We start from the raw sequence: 14,937 nt of genomic DNA, 5'->3' as shown, positions 1-14,937 counted from the left end.
CGGCCCCACGTCGGGGGCGGAGCCGAGGCTCGCTCCGCCCACGGGACGCTCGTGGTCCCCGCGGAGCCCAGCGGCTCCTCCCGAACGTCCGGCCGCAGCCGGGCTCCTCCCGCCGCCTCTTCCGCGCGCTCCTCCGAGGTGCCCGCGCGGCGACGCCCCGGGCGGCGAAAGAGCTGACGCGGCGATGAAAATCTGTAGACACCGAAGCCCGGCTTGAGTAGCTGGGTCTCTGTGGCGCAATCGGTTAGCGCGTTCGGCTGTTAACCGAAAGGTTGGTGGTTCGAGCCCACCCAGGGACGACAGCGTGTGTTTTCCTCCCGAATTCATTTTAAAATTGCACCCTTGAGATTTTTAATTAAAATAGGAGTACGACACTGCCGTGTTTCTAGGACAGAGGAAGACAACGTCCTCCTAATACTATTTGATGCCTAACGCAGTGGATCAAAGAATGACACTGCTTCTGGACTGGCAGCCCATTCTTTCCTAATTCTGGTCCTACCGAATATGGGGGAAATGTGCACACATGCTTCAGGAGACCAGCACAGCATCGTTCGCCCACAGCAGAACTTGCAATGGCAAAAACAAACAGGCAACACTCAATTGCCATTGACAGGTGAATAAACAAATACCACTGGTTTCTCTCAGAAAATCCGACACCACCAAAAAACAAATATAGTTATTCAGCATTGCCTGATCTGCAGCCAAAAGGATTTGAGGAGCCCAGCAGATGCAAACATGCAAGAGGAGTCATCTCATGGTATGGGGAGGCACGACCATCCTAAGAAACTTTGCTAATTAAGCTGTGTTACAGCTTTTGGACCAAGGACTTGAATCTAGGTAAGCACGTTAATGTTTATTTAGCTGGCTGGCAGAATTCTTCCTGAAATTAAACTCAAGCAGAAATTGTTTGTATAGGTTCCTGTTAAAAGGTCTCAAATGACGTATTTTCAACTCATCTCACAGAAGACATAAATATTTTTCAAGCAGATGATTCACATAAGACTTTCTACAAAGGTAGAAAACCACATGCTAACATGAGGATATCATTTGTTTCTGCCAAGAGTGAGGTCTTGTGACAGGTGCTTTGTCTCCGGGATATGCTTAGCATGGATAGAACTTTGAGACCTAGAAGGAGAATTAGTTACCTTAACCCTAACACTGTCTCACCAGGGTGTCTCTTAGAGAGTGCCTTGGCAAACCTGGCTGACAATTATTTTTTCAAATTATTTTGATAGTAAAATATCCTCCACTGCTTCGTTAGGAAGCCTCAGGAAGGAGACACAATTTTGCACTTAAGGAATCCCAGGCAGAATAACAGACACACACACACACACACACACACACACACACACACACACACACCCCAAGTATTCTTGGGGGCCTTTGTGATGCTCTTCAAAATTCTACACTTTCCACCTACACTTAGGGATGGCTTACAGTGAAACAAGAAAATGGGTGGAAGCGGGCAAATGGAGTAAGGGCATAAGGTCATTTATACACTATTCAAATTTAGTCTACCCTTTCAGGATGAAGATGTTGTAATACTTGCCATTGCTGAAGCCATGGGGCCTTAGCACGTCCTCCCACTTCGAAGCTGCATATGTTTACACTAGGCTATAAGCTCCTTGAGGGAAGAGACCATTTTCTGTTATTAATGATCATTTCAGGGTCCAAAGGATTTCCTTCAGGACATAGCTCAAATACTTGAGCTTAGCACACAAGGGCTTTCATGATCCACAGGGTGTCTCCTACCCTGTTTCTGCATGAAACAGACTTCTGGAGGTTATGAGCACTTACAAGGAGTTCCTTGCATGGCCCATGCTGCTCAAACCCCCTTCCCAGCCAGACACTTGACCCTTTGTCTTAATGTGCCTTCCTGCACCTCCACTCTGCTTACCTGGATAACACCTGCTAAGGAGCTGCCCCCGAGGGAAGCCTCTCCCCTGATGCTGCCTCCATCTGATGTAGAGGTCCCTCTGTGCACTCAACATACCAGCCTGAAACCAGGGAGTTTCTTGTCCCCTGCATGGGAATGTGACCTCTTTCAAGTAGGGACCCTGTCTTCATTTACTGTCCTGGCTTGTCTAGCAAAGCCTGTCCCATGGCACCTGCTCAGGACTACAGCAGTCCCTGCCTTTCTTGGGGGATGTGGTTAACAGAGATAGACAATATGTAAAAATGTTTATGGTGAAGGGTCAGCATGAGGAACACAGCAGAATGTCCCCAGGCCCTGAACGAGGAAGTCAACAGAGATGGGCTGGGGTGTGTCTTCACCGAGTATTTGAAACAAATCCTCAAAGTTCTGGACAGTGCAGAGGGCAGGGGAGGGGCATTTCAGGCTGATGCGGGGGTTGTGTGGCAGCTGCGGGGGGGTAGTGGTAGAAGAGCCCAGCCAGTGTATAGGCCAATTGTACTTAACTAGGGTGCAGTGAAAGTGTTCTTAGCTTGTGGACGGGCCCTGAAGCCCAAGGGGAAAGGCTGGAATTTTAGCCTGTGGAGTAAGGGAGTCACTAGTAAAGGTTTGTGTTCCAGGACAGAATGATCAGGGCACAGTGAAGATGCAATTGTATTTCATAGCAAAGGCGATGAGGCTCCTGGCTAAGATGAGTAAAAAAAGAAGGCCTGGATTGATTCAAGGGAAGAATGACTGGCCAAGACTTAGGGACTGAAGAGGAGGGACGTGGGAGGGCAAAGCCCACATTTAGACCCTGGGGGACCCAGAAAATTGTGATACCATTGCTTGATGTGGGGCTTTAGGAAGTTCTTAAACCTTGAAATCAGAAAAATTATAAGTTGCCCATACTCTAGCTTACCTTGCTTGTGGCTAATTCTCCATCATGGAATTCATCCAGGACCTAGTCTCAGAAACAGTTTTTTTTTGTTGTTGTTGTTGTTTTTTTTTTTGGTCTTTTTGTCTTTTCTAGGGTCGCTCCCGCACCATATGGAAGTTCCCAGGCTAGGGGTCGAATCAGAGCTGTGGCCACTAACCTACACTACAGCCACAGCAACACGGGATCCGAGCCGTGTCTTTGACCTACACCACAGCTCAAGGCAACGCTGGATCCTCAACCCACTGAGCAAGGCCAGGGATGGAACCTGCAACCTCATGGTTCCTAGTCGGATTTGTTAACCACTGCGCCACGACGGGAACTCCAGAAACAGTCATTTTTTTAAAAAATTACAGCTGATTTACAATGTTGTGCCAATTTCTGCTCTACAGCAAAGTGAGGCAATCATACATATATACATATACATTCCATTTCTTTGTTATCTTCATTTTTAAAAGTTTAACTTCATTTTAAGATAAACTTCCTAAGAGACTAATTAGGGGTCCAGGGAGCCCTGTGAAAACCTGAATAGGAAGCTGAGGACCCTCTCCCCAAAACCTCTGCTCACAGAGACGATTTTTTTTTTTCTTTTTTTGCTTTTCAGGGCTGCACCTGCGGCATTTGGAGGTTCCAGGCTAGGGGTCGAATCAGAGCTACAGCTGCGGGCCTACACCACAGCCATGCCAGATCCAAGCCTCACCACAGCTCACGGCAATGCCAGATCCTTAACCCACTGAGTGAGGCTAGGGATCAAACCCACACCCTCATGGATCCTAGTCAGTTTCTTTAACTGCCAAGCCACGATGGGAGCCCCCACAGAGGCAGTTTTATTTACAGTGTCCAGTGGAGTCACAGACCCTCTGGAGCAGACATCTTGGCTCCCAGATTTGGAAAGCTCGGCTCTGCATTTCATTTACTCGATTTGTATTTTACTTACTGATTAAGGTCATAAAGCATGTTAAATCCAACGTGTCTAGGTATGGGAAAATACTAAGCTGAACATTTTAAGGTAACACAAAGAACTAGAAGAGTCTAATACTATTAAGTCACAAAGAGAAGCCTGTTTTTTTTTGGGGGGGGGGCTGAGCAATGAAGTACATATGTAAAATTAGTAATAAAGGACTTAAGACAAAAAAAAAAAAAAGCTGTCTTGGAGTTCCCTGGTGGCTCAGCTGGTTAGGGACTTGGCTTTGTCGCTACTGTGGCTTCGGTTTGATCCCTGGCTGGGGAGCTTTCTGTATACTGCAGGCAAGCAGGCAAGGCAAACAAACAAACTAAAACCACCTGCCTTGAGGTTTAACATTTAATGTACTGGCTGTGAAGGGCTTTAATGTACTGATCCTTTCAGGGTCACTTCTGTAGGGATTTACACCATCACCAGATACCAATTTGGGTTTCTTCCTTGGGAGTTACTTTAATGACATCCAGCACACTGTCATATGTTAATCACCTGCTCATAGAAACTGAGCCATTTTTCATTTTTTTTCCAGTAAAAACAAAACAGCAAAAATTGTCTGTCAGATATGACTCAGACTAGTTATTCCCAAACAAGTAAATCAAATACACCCTTTAAAATAAGAAGATCCCCAACTACTTTAACAATAAACTGACAAATAGATCATAGATTATATGCATGGGTGAGCATAATGATGGCTTATTTATATCTAATTGTACAATCTATTCACTTATACTAGAAGAAAGGCTGGCCTCATCAGTGGAATTCACTGTAATAACTACTACAGAGGCGAAAATCTTCAATGGATAAGAACTCAATATAGAACTGAAGTTTTAAATATAGAACTTCCTTATCCAGACACAGGGATGCTTTACAGTAATCACAAGGTCCACATCAGCAGGACTCCAGTTTACAGCTTAAACATTCTGCCCTCCTGCTGAATAGGCCCAGTTTGTGTTTCCTTGGGGCTTGGGGGAGCTTTACATGCCAGTTGAGTTGTAAGATGCACTTGTCCTCAGCATATTTAGATCATCTCTGCCTCCAAACCCAGCGGGAAGGTTATCTATCATAGAAAGCTGGCAAGAAGAGTATTGACCAAGCTATTAAGTCCCTGCTGCACTAACTAAGCAGAAAATGCATTCTTTTTCTTTTTATAGCCACACTTGCAGCATATGGAAGTTCCTGGGCCAGGGGTTGAATTGGAGCAGCAGCTGCTGGCCTACGCCAAGGCCACAGCAACCCTGGATACTTACCTCATTGAGTGAGGCCAGGGATCAAACCAACATCCTCATGGACAGTATGTTGGGTTCTTAACACTGAGCCACAATAGGAACTCCAGAAAATTCATTTTAATTTTGAGACCTGAAGTATTTCACAGGAGTTCCTTTTCTCCTGATGACGTCTTGCTTCTGGGGTTACATCTAATGTCCTGATAAAACTTCTTCGGTACTAGGTTTATGTCGCTTAAGCACTTTGCTGTCTTGCAGGAGTCAGTAAGTGCCTTTTTGTGGATCTGCTTTACTCAAAAGCACCCTGGTGCGCCTGTCACCTGCCCTCACATCTTCTGTGGCTTCCTGAGGGAATGTGGATGGGAGAGAAGTGGTGAGCAGATTCTGGATATGAAAAGCAAGAGGGCCAGAAAGTCTCACAGATAAGCACACTGAACAGGCCTGTTTCAGAGCTAGCCAGCTGTTCAAGTCTCTTTACTAGTGGCAGAGATGCCCGCAGGAGTTGACTGCAAAAACCACACAGAATGAAGTTATTGGTTTCATGTTCCTTCTTTAGGATGCTTTCTCTAATCTGCCAGCCTGATTCCACGGTTCCTCCTCCTTCTCGCCTGCTATAACACATATTGATATAGATCAATGTCTTTAGCCTCAGATTTTAAGTCTGGAAAAGTCAGTCCAGTTTATGGTGTCTGCATTTGTAGTACCCAGCAAAACACAAAGATAACTTACTGCAATAATCTATATATTAAGTCAAACTATTATGTTGTACACCTTATACAGTGATGTCTATCAATTATATCGCTCAAACTGGAAGAAACAAAACTCTAATAAGTTATATCTTTTGCTTTTCATTTACTTTTTTTGACTTGCAGAGTGTATTATTGCAATAATGTTACCTGGAGGAAAAATTAGCTAAAATTTAATAGAGTTTCCTCCTAGCCTTTTTCCCTTCTAGAAAATTGGTAATTACAGTTCAATTGCCTTCTGTAAGTGATCACTAAGTTTCTTTCTACATAATTTCAACATACTCCAGGAATTGAACATTTGTTGGTAAGTTTAATATGAAAGATATGTGAATGATTTTTTTTTTTTTTTTTTTGTCTTTTTGCTATTTCTTGGGCCGCTCCCGCGGCATATGGAGTTTCCCAGACTAGGGGTCTAATCGGAGCTGTAGCCACTAGCCTACACCAGAGCCACAGCAACGCGGGATCCGAGCCGCGTCTGCAATCTACACCACAGCTCACGGCAACGCCGGATCGTTAACCCACTGAGCAAGGGCAGGGATCGAACCCGCAACCTCATGGTTCCTAGTTGGATTCGTTAACCACTGCGCCACGATGGGAACTTCTTTTTTTTTTTGTCTGAATGATATATTTTGAATGGTTAAAGAGCAGTGAAGTGATTCAAAAATGGTATTTGAACAAATTTACTGTTGGTGAAAAAATAAGAAACCTCAATGTAGCATATCAAGATACATTCCAAAAGAATTACGGATTCATGACAGAAGGAGAGAGAGAAGAAAAGGAAGAAAAAGGAAGGAGAAAAGAGGGAAGAAAAGAAACCTAGTTTGATTAGACGAGATGTGTCAATATTTATATATTTGGGGAGTAGAAGTGACTTTGATAAAAACCTAATACCAAGAGGAAAAGTCAATGAAATAATGTAAAACTTCTGTCAAAGCATTACAAATGATGGTCAATGGGAAATCAAAACTGCTACATGACAGAGGAAAGTTTAATACCTTTAAACGTAAAGAGCGGATATAAAGTACTAAGACTCCAGTCCAGCCAAGGGAGGCCTGCAGAGGTCCTTGTTCAGACAGCTTGCTCCCTGTCTGCTTCGAAAAACTCCCATCTCCATTTGTCTCTCTCCACAGGACACCCAGGCTCGTGCATAAGCATATCAGGACCTCTACCATCTTAAAAACATTCACAGAAACCTAGATCTGACATCCCCTCGCCGGGTGCCAGGTAAATATTTCAAAAGTATGGGTCTGTTATCTGCTTTCTCACCATCCTCACTTGAACCTGTTCATACTTGTTCTCAAAGCTCCAGGGTACTGTCCTGGCTAAGTTACCAAGGGTCCCTCTTGCCAAAGCCAGTGTCAAGGCTCTGTCTTCCTAGTTCTCTACTTCTCAGCAGCAGATCTGACAGCTCTTCCCTGATTTGGGGGACACCACTCACCTGGTCTTCTTCCCACTGCCCCTTTTGTTCCCCCACTGCTGTTTTAAGGCCCTAAATGACCCCATCCTGTATCATGGCATTAACAGGATATTATTATTATTCCTGAGTGTCTCCAGTGTCCCCCACTCCTGAGCCCCTATGCTGCAGATCCACTTTTCTTATTAAATTATCTCCATTTGCAAGCCTAATAGGCACCTAACACTTAATATATCCTAAACTGAATTAATGAATTCTCCCCTTTCAACGTTTTCTTTCCCAAGTCTGTCCCATCTCAGTAAAATAGTACAATCCGCTTCTTCAGGCAACATAACCTGAAATTTATCTTTGCCTCCTCCCTTTACCCCACATCCAACCATCAACACAACCTGTTGACTCTACCTTTGAAATACAACAGTGATCCAGCTATTGTAGAGCTCTCACCCTTGTCCTAACTCTGAGACTGTCATAGACTAGGACTGATATAATATTCTGACCAACTGTACTCATTCTTCATGCATCAGTTATCTTTTAAAAACTGACCAGACCGGAGTTCCTGTCGTGGCGCAGAGGTTAACGAATCCGACTAGCAACATGAGGTTGCGGGTTCGATCCCTGGCCTTGCTCAGTAGGTTAAGGATCCGGCGTTGCTGTGAGCTATGGTGTAGGTTGCAGGCGAGGCTCGGATCCCACGTTGCTGTGGCTCTGGTGTAGGCCAGTGGCTACAGCTCCGACTCGACCCCTAGCCTGGGAACCTCCATATGCTGCAGGAGCGGCCCAAGAAATGGCAAAAAGACAAAACAAAAACAAAAACAAAAACTGACCAGACCATGCTACTCCTTGCCCGAAACCTGCCAGTGGCTTCCCGTTATTCTCAAGCACTGACAAGTTCTTCACTACGCTCTACAAAGCTATACGCTATCTGACTTCTGCTACCTCTTCAATCTCATGTTCTCATTCTCTCTGCTTTGCTCACCCTGCTCTCAGTCATGCCGAGTGCCCTCAAGACTTTTGTTCTTCCTGGAATGCCCTTCGTCTACGCAGTCACACGGCCAACTCCCTAACTTGACTGAAGTACCTGCTCAAAAGTCACCCACCTCCAAGCAACCTTCCAAGTTCACTCAGTCTGAAACAAGACCTCCCAGTCACTCACCCACTTTTCTCCATAGCATTTAGTGCCATCTGACATTCGTCAACCTCATTATTTAAAGACTCTGTACTTGTGAATTTTCCCATTTGCAAGTGTATTTGTAATCCAAAAATCAGTATGCACAGTGGTTTTGTTTCCATTTACAGACATGTGCATAGCAGTGGAAAATCTGAGTCCCTTGCAGCACATTTGGTCCATGTCACAAGGTCCTTGGTATCTGCTATGGACCATTTGGCATGGGCCAAACATGCTCACTTGACATTTTGGATAGGACCAAATTTCAAGGACTGCTGGCGTGGACCAAATGTCTTATGGGCTTTTTTGTGCTTTTTGTTGGTTATTTCACTGTTTAAAATGGCCCCTAAGTATGTGCTCCAGTGCTGTCTAATGTTCCTAAGAGCAAGAAAGGTGTGATGTGCTGCGTGGAGAAAATTCGTGTGTTGGATAAGCTTCATTCCGAGCATGAATTACACTGCTGCTGGCCCTGTACTCAATGTTAATGAAGCAACAATTTATACTACGTGAGGTGTCTGTAAACAGAAACACACAATAAACATCTGATTGGGCGACAAAGATGCTGTGCCCAGAGGCTCCCGGAAACCTAATTCTGTATTTCCATTAGGAGCAGTGGTTCAGTATTTGCTAATTCAGCATTCATGGCAACTTTCAGAACTATCAAAAATGACAAGAGTCGACCATATATATTCCCTGTTACCACCTACCATTTTATATTTACCTCCCTGTTTAGAAGGTAAATTACCAAAAGGCAAGGATTTCCTTTTTTCCCACTGTCTTGTCACTGAGGTTTACAACAGTACTTGGCACTCAGCAGAAATCTAGAAATAGAGTGAATAATAACAAATAAAAGATAAATACACAATTCCTCAAAGAAACTCAACTGGCCAATAAAGTTATAGAAAATATTCAATATCACTAATAATCATGAACGTAACCAGTAACAGCCAAAGTTTTTCCGCCTCTTCAATGCTACTACCTAGTGTTGGCGAGGGTTTAGCAAAGCCATTAAAGCTATCAATAAAAGACTATTAAAAAGTCTATTCGGGGAGTTCCCGTCGTGGCGCAGTGGTTAACGAATACGACTAGGAACCATGAGGTTGCGGGTTCGGTCCCTGCGCTTGCTCAGTGGGTTAACGATCCGGCGTTGCCGTGAGCTGTGGTGTAGGTTGCAGACGCAGCTCGGATCCTGCATTGCTGTGGCTCTGGTGTAGGCCAGAGGCTACAGCTCCGATTGGACCCCTAGCCTGGGAACCTCCATATGCTGCAGGAGCGGCCCAAGAAATGGCAAAAAGACCAAAAAAAAAAAAAAAAAAAAGTCTATTTGGTATAGCAGAAATTGGCACAACACTATAAATCAATTACACTTTAATTTTTCAAAAAGTTGGGGAAAAAAAAAAACGACTATAAAAAAGTGCATGTTCTTTGACCCAGCAATTCCACTCCCAGAAAATAAAAGCTGATCTACAGAAAATGTTATCAATAAGGGAAATTAACACTTGACAACAACAAAACAGTAGAAATCACCTCAAAATCTAAATTGGTAAAACAATGGTAATACACACTATGTAACACAAAAGTTGTCCAAAACTAAGACAGAAAAATGCTCATTAAATATTAAGTAAACACAGATCACACAAACAGGTACAAGAGAATCTCATTTTTATTTCTTAAAGTCTTTTATGCAGAGAGAAATGAAATTGTTTGCAAAAGTGTTAAGATGAATGCTCCAAGATCTTCCTGGTGTTTCTGTATTTTCCTGGTTTTTCCTTACAATGAACATGGGTTACTTCTGTAATCAGAAACAAGGGGAGGAGGAGATTGGGAAGTAAATCGGACAAATGAATTTTGAAGCGCTCAGTGCCTAGCAAAGGATTCTTCCCCAAGACTGCCACCCTTAAACCTTAGTAACTGCTGCTACTAATTCAAATTACTAGAGCAGCAGTGCTGTTTGGGCATCCAAACTTAAGCGAAGCTAGAGGTGGAGCACTTCTAACTGCTAGACTAACCAGTCTCAGCTCTGCAACAGCTCTGTGCTGTTTCCTCATCTGTTACTCATGATAAAACACCCTGCTAGCAGAAATGCTGAGGTTTAAATGAATTAATGTTTCATTTATGATAGAGCCCAACATATAGTAAGCCTTATATGCACTGGTTATTATCTTCTCCCAAAATATACCTGTTAGATGGTGTCCCACTTTTGTTACAGAAATAAATATCTTGAGGGAGAAAGATGATGATACTTGTAAACTCTTAACACATCAACACAAAAATAGATTACTTTTTCCTGTTAAGAGATCATTTTTTGATCACTTAACATCATGTAAAGTTCTAGTAACAAGTGTCCTGCCATCTTTTCTAAGGAGAAAAAGAGGAGACAAATGGAAACGGAGAAGACGTTTTCATTCTACACACTCTACTGGTGGGAGAAACAGGCTTAGGCTCTTACATGGGACCACAGAACCACTAGCAAAACAAGTCACACATCATGTATCATATACAGTAACTTAAGTCTGTGTCAACGAGTGTTTTCCCTGAACCAAGGTGACTAAGATTGACAATGCAGAAATTTAGTGTCCCCAACTACACAAACTGCCAGAAACTATACACTACTTTTCACTGTTAACACTCTGAAATCCTCACTCTTCTACAAATACAGAATAAAGCCAAAAAGGAACAAATTCTTGATCATTTAAATTTGTAAAACAGATCACATGCTTCATGGGCCTAACCCAAGGTATACAGAACCTTCCAGTAGCTCACATTTTATTCATGATAAGGCCAGTTGTACAAACACTACCTAAAAACACAGGTTTTTCCCAGAGTAATAATAAATATTAAACTAAAAAGAGTTAACAAACATTCAACAATTCTCAAACAAATATTCATCAAAATGAGGTAAGTCTAATGTGTCATTTGCTAAAGAGTTTAATGCTGAAGGAGAAAAAAACTCATCAAAGATATCAGTTTTCATGGGACTTTCTGAGTTCAGTGTTCTAAGACAGGCATTATTTGTGAGTGAGTCTGGCTGCACTTCACAGTGACTCTTCTTGGTGGGGCTGCAGTAATTATGGTCCTGTCTCAGATGTGTGTTCTGGGGAATGCTGTTTAATTCATTAGGTTCTGGTGCTGGGATGTGGTTGTCTCCCATTTCTAAATACCTAAAGTCAGCCTCCCCGTGTTCTGAGAGCTCTGTTGCAACAGCAGTTGTAGGGGACAGTAATTCTGCTAAAATTTCTTCGTGAGTTTGACCGCTGTACGGGGAAACACTAGGAACTGTGGTGCATCCAGATTTGCTATCGGCAATGTCAATCTGATACTGTAGTTCTTTTAACAAGTCTTCTATTGATTCACAATCATTTGGAGACCCACAGTGGGACACGGGCTCTGAATTTTCACCTGCAAGCGCTCCATTTTGGGGGGAAGACATAAGAGCAGCTAATTTCTTCTTTTTAGCCTTAAGTTTTTTAAGCAGTTTTAGACGAAGTTTATGAACCTGATCCTCAGCTGAGTCTCTGTGGTTGGCTGAAGAAACACCATTTTCACTTCCATGAGAGCTGTGGTTAAGGTGCGAGCCGTATGAGGCGTTTTCACATTTCTTCAAAAGGTCCACGTGACCATTACCATGCAGAGAAGCTGGGCTGACTGCTGATGGCTGGCTGGGTGGAGGGGTGCTAACTGGAGGGCCCTTACCTGCACACCTGGGAGCTTTCCTGGATGCCCGGTTAGCCTTTTGTTTTGAACCTTTAGTTTTAAAGCCACCAAAATTACTCGCCCCCTTAACTGAAGGCTGCAAATCAGTTATAGCGTTTCTATTATGAGCTGAAACACACGGTGGCATAAAAGAAGCACCCTTGCTTAATAAGCCTTTAACCCAACTTCCCACAAATGGTTTCTTCTGATTTTCTTTCAGAGCTGGATTCTGTAATGACTTGGCTGTTACGGTTTGAGAAAATGCTGCTGTTTCTTTTTCCTTCAAATCAGACACCTGAGATGTAACATGCTGTTCTGGTTTTATTTTCTCAGTTTTTGGTGAAAGAAATTGCTTTGATGGAGCATCTTTCTCTAGGGCAACTGTGCCCTCAATTTCTACTGACGTTACTTCCTGTATAGGGTCAGCAGCATGAATGCCATTCACAGGTTTACAAACTACAGTATCTTCTGTATTCGGCTGTATTGACGGCATCTTCATATTTACAAGTTGAGATGAAAAGCTTAAATCCACACGCTGGTCTTGGGTAAGCTTGTCTTTGCATGGAGCCGATACTAAAGATGCTATTAGTGATTCTTGAGATTGCAAAGTATCTGTTTTGACAACTCCTGCATTTTCTGCCACAGCTTTATTTTCTAATAAAAATCCTTCAGAATTAACCTGTATTTCTTGCAGCGTCAAAGGTAACATACTGTCAGCTAAACCTTTTGGACTTGAAAGTAAATGATGTCCAATAGCTATGGCGTCATCCTGTGAAAGAGTATTAGGAGCAACGGACACATTTGTGGGGTAAGTTCCCAAGGCCATTTCCGCTGAGGCGGCATCGCCTAAATGACACAGTGCTGGAGATGCTGGTTTCTCATCACCGAAAGCATGCTGATCACTAGGCTTTTTAAGTGGCTGGGAGGCAGATGCTTTATCTGTCATTTGGGATGCTTTTCTTTCCCAGATCACAATATGTATCTCTGAGGCAGGAACTTTGAATTTCTCACGCCTTTCAGAACACAGGCCTTTTAAGTCATCACATTCCAGCCAACATCCTGGGGGTGGGGAATGAAAGTCAAAGAGGTCAGATATTCAAAAAAACCACCATCCTAGATTAACTTTCTTCTGCTTTTAACTGCTATATTACTGGATAGCCACCAAAGGAGAACACTTATCCTCATGTCACCATCTTTCTCTGCCAAATGTTAAAGTCTTCATTTGGATAACACAAGTTATGGACAAACATCCAGAAATGTGAACAACTGAGGTCGTGTTTACTCTTTTCTAAAACACCCACAAAGAGCAAGACAGATGTATATTTAACTTTTAGAATTTAGACTACAGTATCACTTAATCTAACAATGACAGGGGGAGGAGGAGGGAGTGGGATGGACTGGGAGTCTGGGGTTAATAGATACAAACTATTGCATTTGGAGTGGAGAAGCAAAGAGATCCTGTTGTATATATAGCACAGGGAACTATATCTTCTCACTTGTGATGAACATGATAGAGGATAATGTGAGAAAAAGAATATATATATATATATATATATAAATAACTGGGTTATTTTGCTGTACAGCAGAAATTCACAGAACACTATATATCAACTACAATGGAAAAAATAAAAATCTTAAGAAACGTCAGAAAATAAAGTTTTTCCATATATATGAATTTTCAAGATAAATGAGGTTTGTTACTTCAAGTACCACACAGTTTTGTTCATTTTTTAATTTTATTTCTCTTTTTGGTTAAAAAAGTAGTGTAGGGGTTTTTTTTTGGTTTTGGTTTTTGGGACTGCACTTGTGGTATATGCAAGTTCTCAGGCTAGGGATCAAATTAGAACTACAGTTGCCGCCCTACACCACAGTCACAGCAATGCAGGAGCTGAGCCATATTTGCGAACTACGCCACAGCTCATGCCACAATGGGAACTCCTGCAGCTTAGGTTTTTAGGTGTCTTACTCTTATTTTATTTCTGAGCTCCTGGTTCCTCATTTGTCAAGCAGGAATGAGTTGATGGATGACAGGGAAAGAGGTTAATGCCACTCTCCACACCAAAAAAATACCAGACAAAATCATTTGCTAAGTTTATGTGGATACACCCTGATAAACTATCTGAACCTACTACTTCTTATCCTATACCCATTACAACTTTGAGAATCTTTGTTTGCTCCACTGCATGTGCACATTAGAACCCCCTGATTAACATCTGGGCAGAAGTTCCCATTGTGGTACAGTGTAAGCCAATCTGACAAGTATCCACAAGGATGCGGGTTCCATCCCTGGCCTCACTCAGTGGGTCAGGGGTCTAGCATTGCCTTGAGCTGTGGTGTAGGTTGCAGATGCGGCACGGATCCTGAGTTGTAGCTGTGGCTATGGTGTAGGCCGGGAGCTGCAGCTCTGATTCGACCCCTACCCTGGGAACTTCCATATGCCGTGGGTGCAGCCCTAAAAAAAAAAGGCAAAAAAAAAAAATATATATATATATATATTTTCATTCCTTGGCCTAGGCGGGAGGCAGGTCATTTTTTATAAGCTAGCCTTACAACTTTTATATGCTGTCAAGGTTAGAAACTATCTAATCTCGTCTACCTAAAGAGGATTTTTCATTCTCTAGAATGCAATAAAAAATTAAAATAAGTTTTTTTGGTTTTTTTTTGGTTTATGTTACTGAGAAACACTTGCAAATTTTGAAGTAGAGTAAAACTTTAAGGCAATAATTTTATTTATGAGTTTCAATTTGCAAAGTGCTTTTATAACATTATTGTGTCACCTATCTAAACTATCCCCAGAAGGAAAACATCAAATATGAAAAATTTCCAAACAATAGAAAGTAAGAAAATTAAAAAAAAAAAAAAAAAAAAAATCAGGAGTTCCCGTCGTGGCGCAGTGGTTGACGAATC

The 14,937-nt window shown here is 42.5% G+C and overlaps 1 protein-coding gene, 1 long non-coding RNA gene and 1 other non-coding gene across 8 annotated transcripts in view; 2 read left to right on the top strand and 1 right to left on the bottom strand.

Moving 5' to 3' along the window:
- Positions 1–135: 135 nt before the first annotated feature.
- Positions 136–9,189, top strand: LOC110255801 (uncharacterized). Its single transcript, XR_002336646.2, has 3 exons — positions 136–837; positions 6,889–6,982; positions 8,160–9,189. It is a non-coding gene; the product is annotated as an uncharacterized LOC110255801 (long non-coding RNA).
- TRNAN-GUU (transfer RNA asparagine (anticodon GUU)) lies at positions 226–299 on the top strand. The gene has a single exon. It is a non-coding gene; the product is annotated as a tRNA-Asn (tRNA).
- A 793-nt stretch (positions 9,190–9,982) lies between the features above and the next one.
- The window catches only part of USPL1 (ubiquitin specific peptidase like 1), a 39,896-nt gene continuing 34,941 nt past the window's right edge, over positions 9,983–14,937 (bottom strand). For all 6 annotated transcript variants that reach the window (XR_014819039.1, XR_014819040.1, XM_084981306.1 and 3 more), the window contains one exon: positions 9,983–13,089. Coding sequence is in view for 4 of the 6 variants with exons in the window: in XM_084981306.1 (XP_084837432.1) it covers positions 11,201–13,089 (1,889 nt within the window). In the remaining 2 variants the exon portion in view is untranslated. The remainder of the gene's footprint in view (positions 13,090–14,937) is intronic.

This window comes from Sus scrofa, chromosome 11 (assembly GCF_054392235.1).
Source record: "Sus scrofa isolate SSC_HxYL_T2T_F1_AM1 chromosome 11, Sscrofa_HxYL_maternal_Yorkshire_Landrace_v2.0, whole genome shotgun sequence".
NCBI lineage: Eukaryota > Metazoa > Chordata > Mammalia > Artiodactyla > Suidae > Sus > Sus scrofa.
The sequence above is the reverse complement of the archived record's forward strand: the minus strand, read 5'-3'. Positions and strand labels throughout refer to the sequence as shown.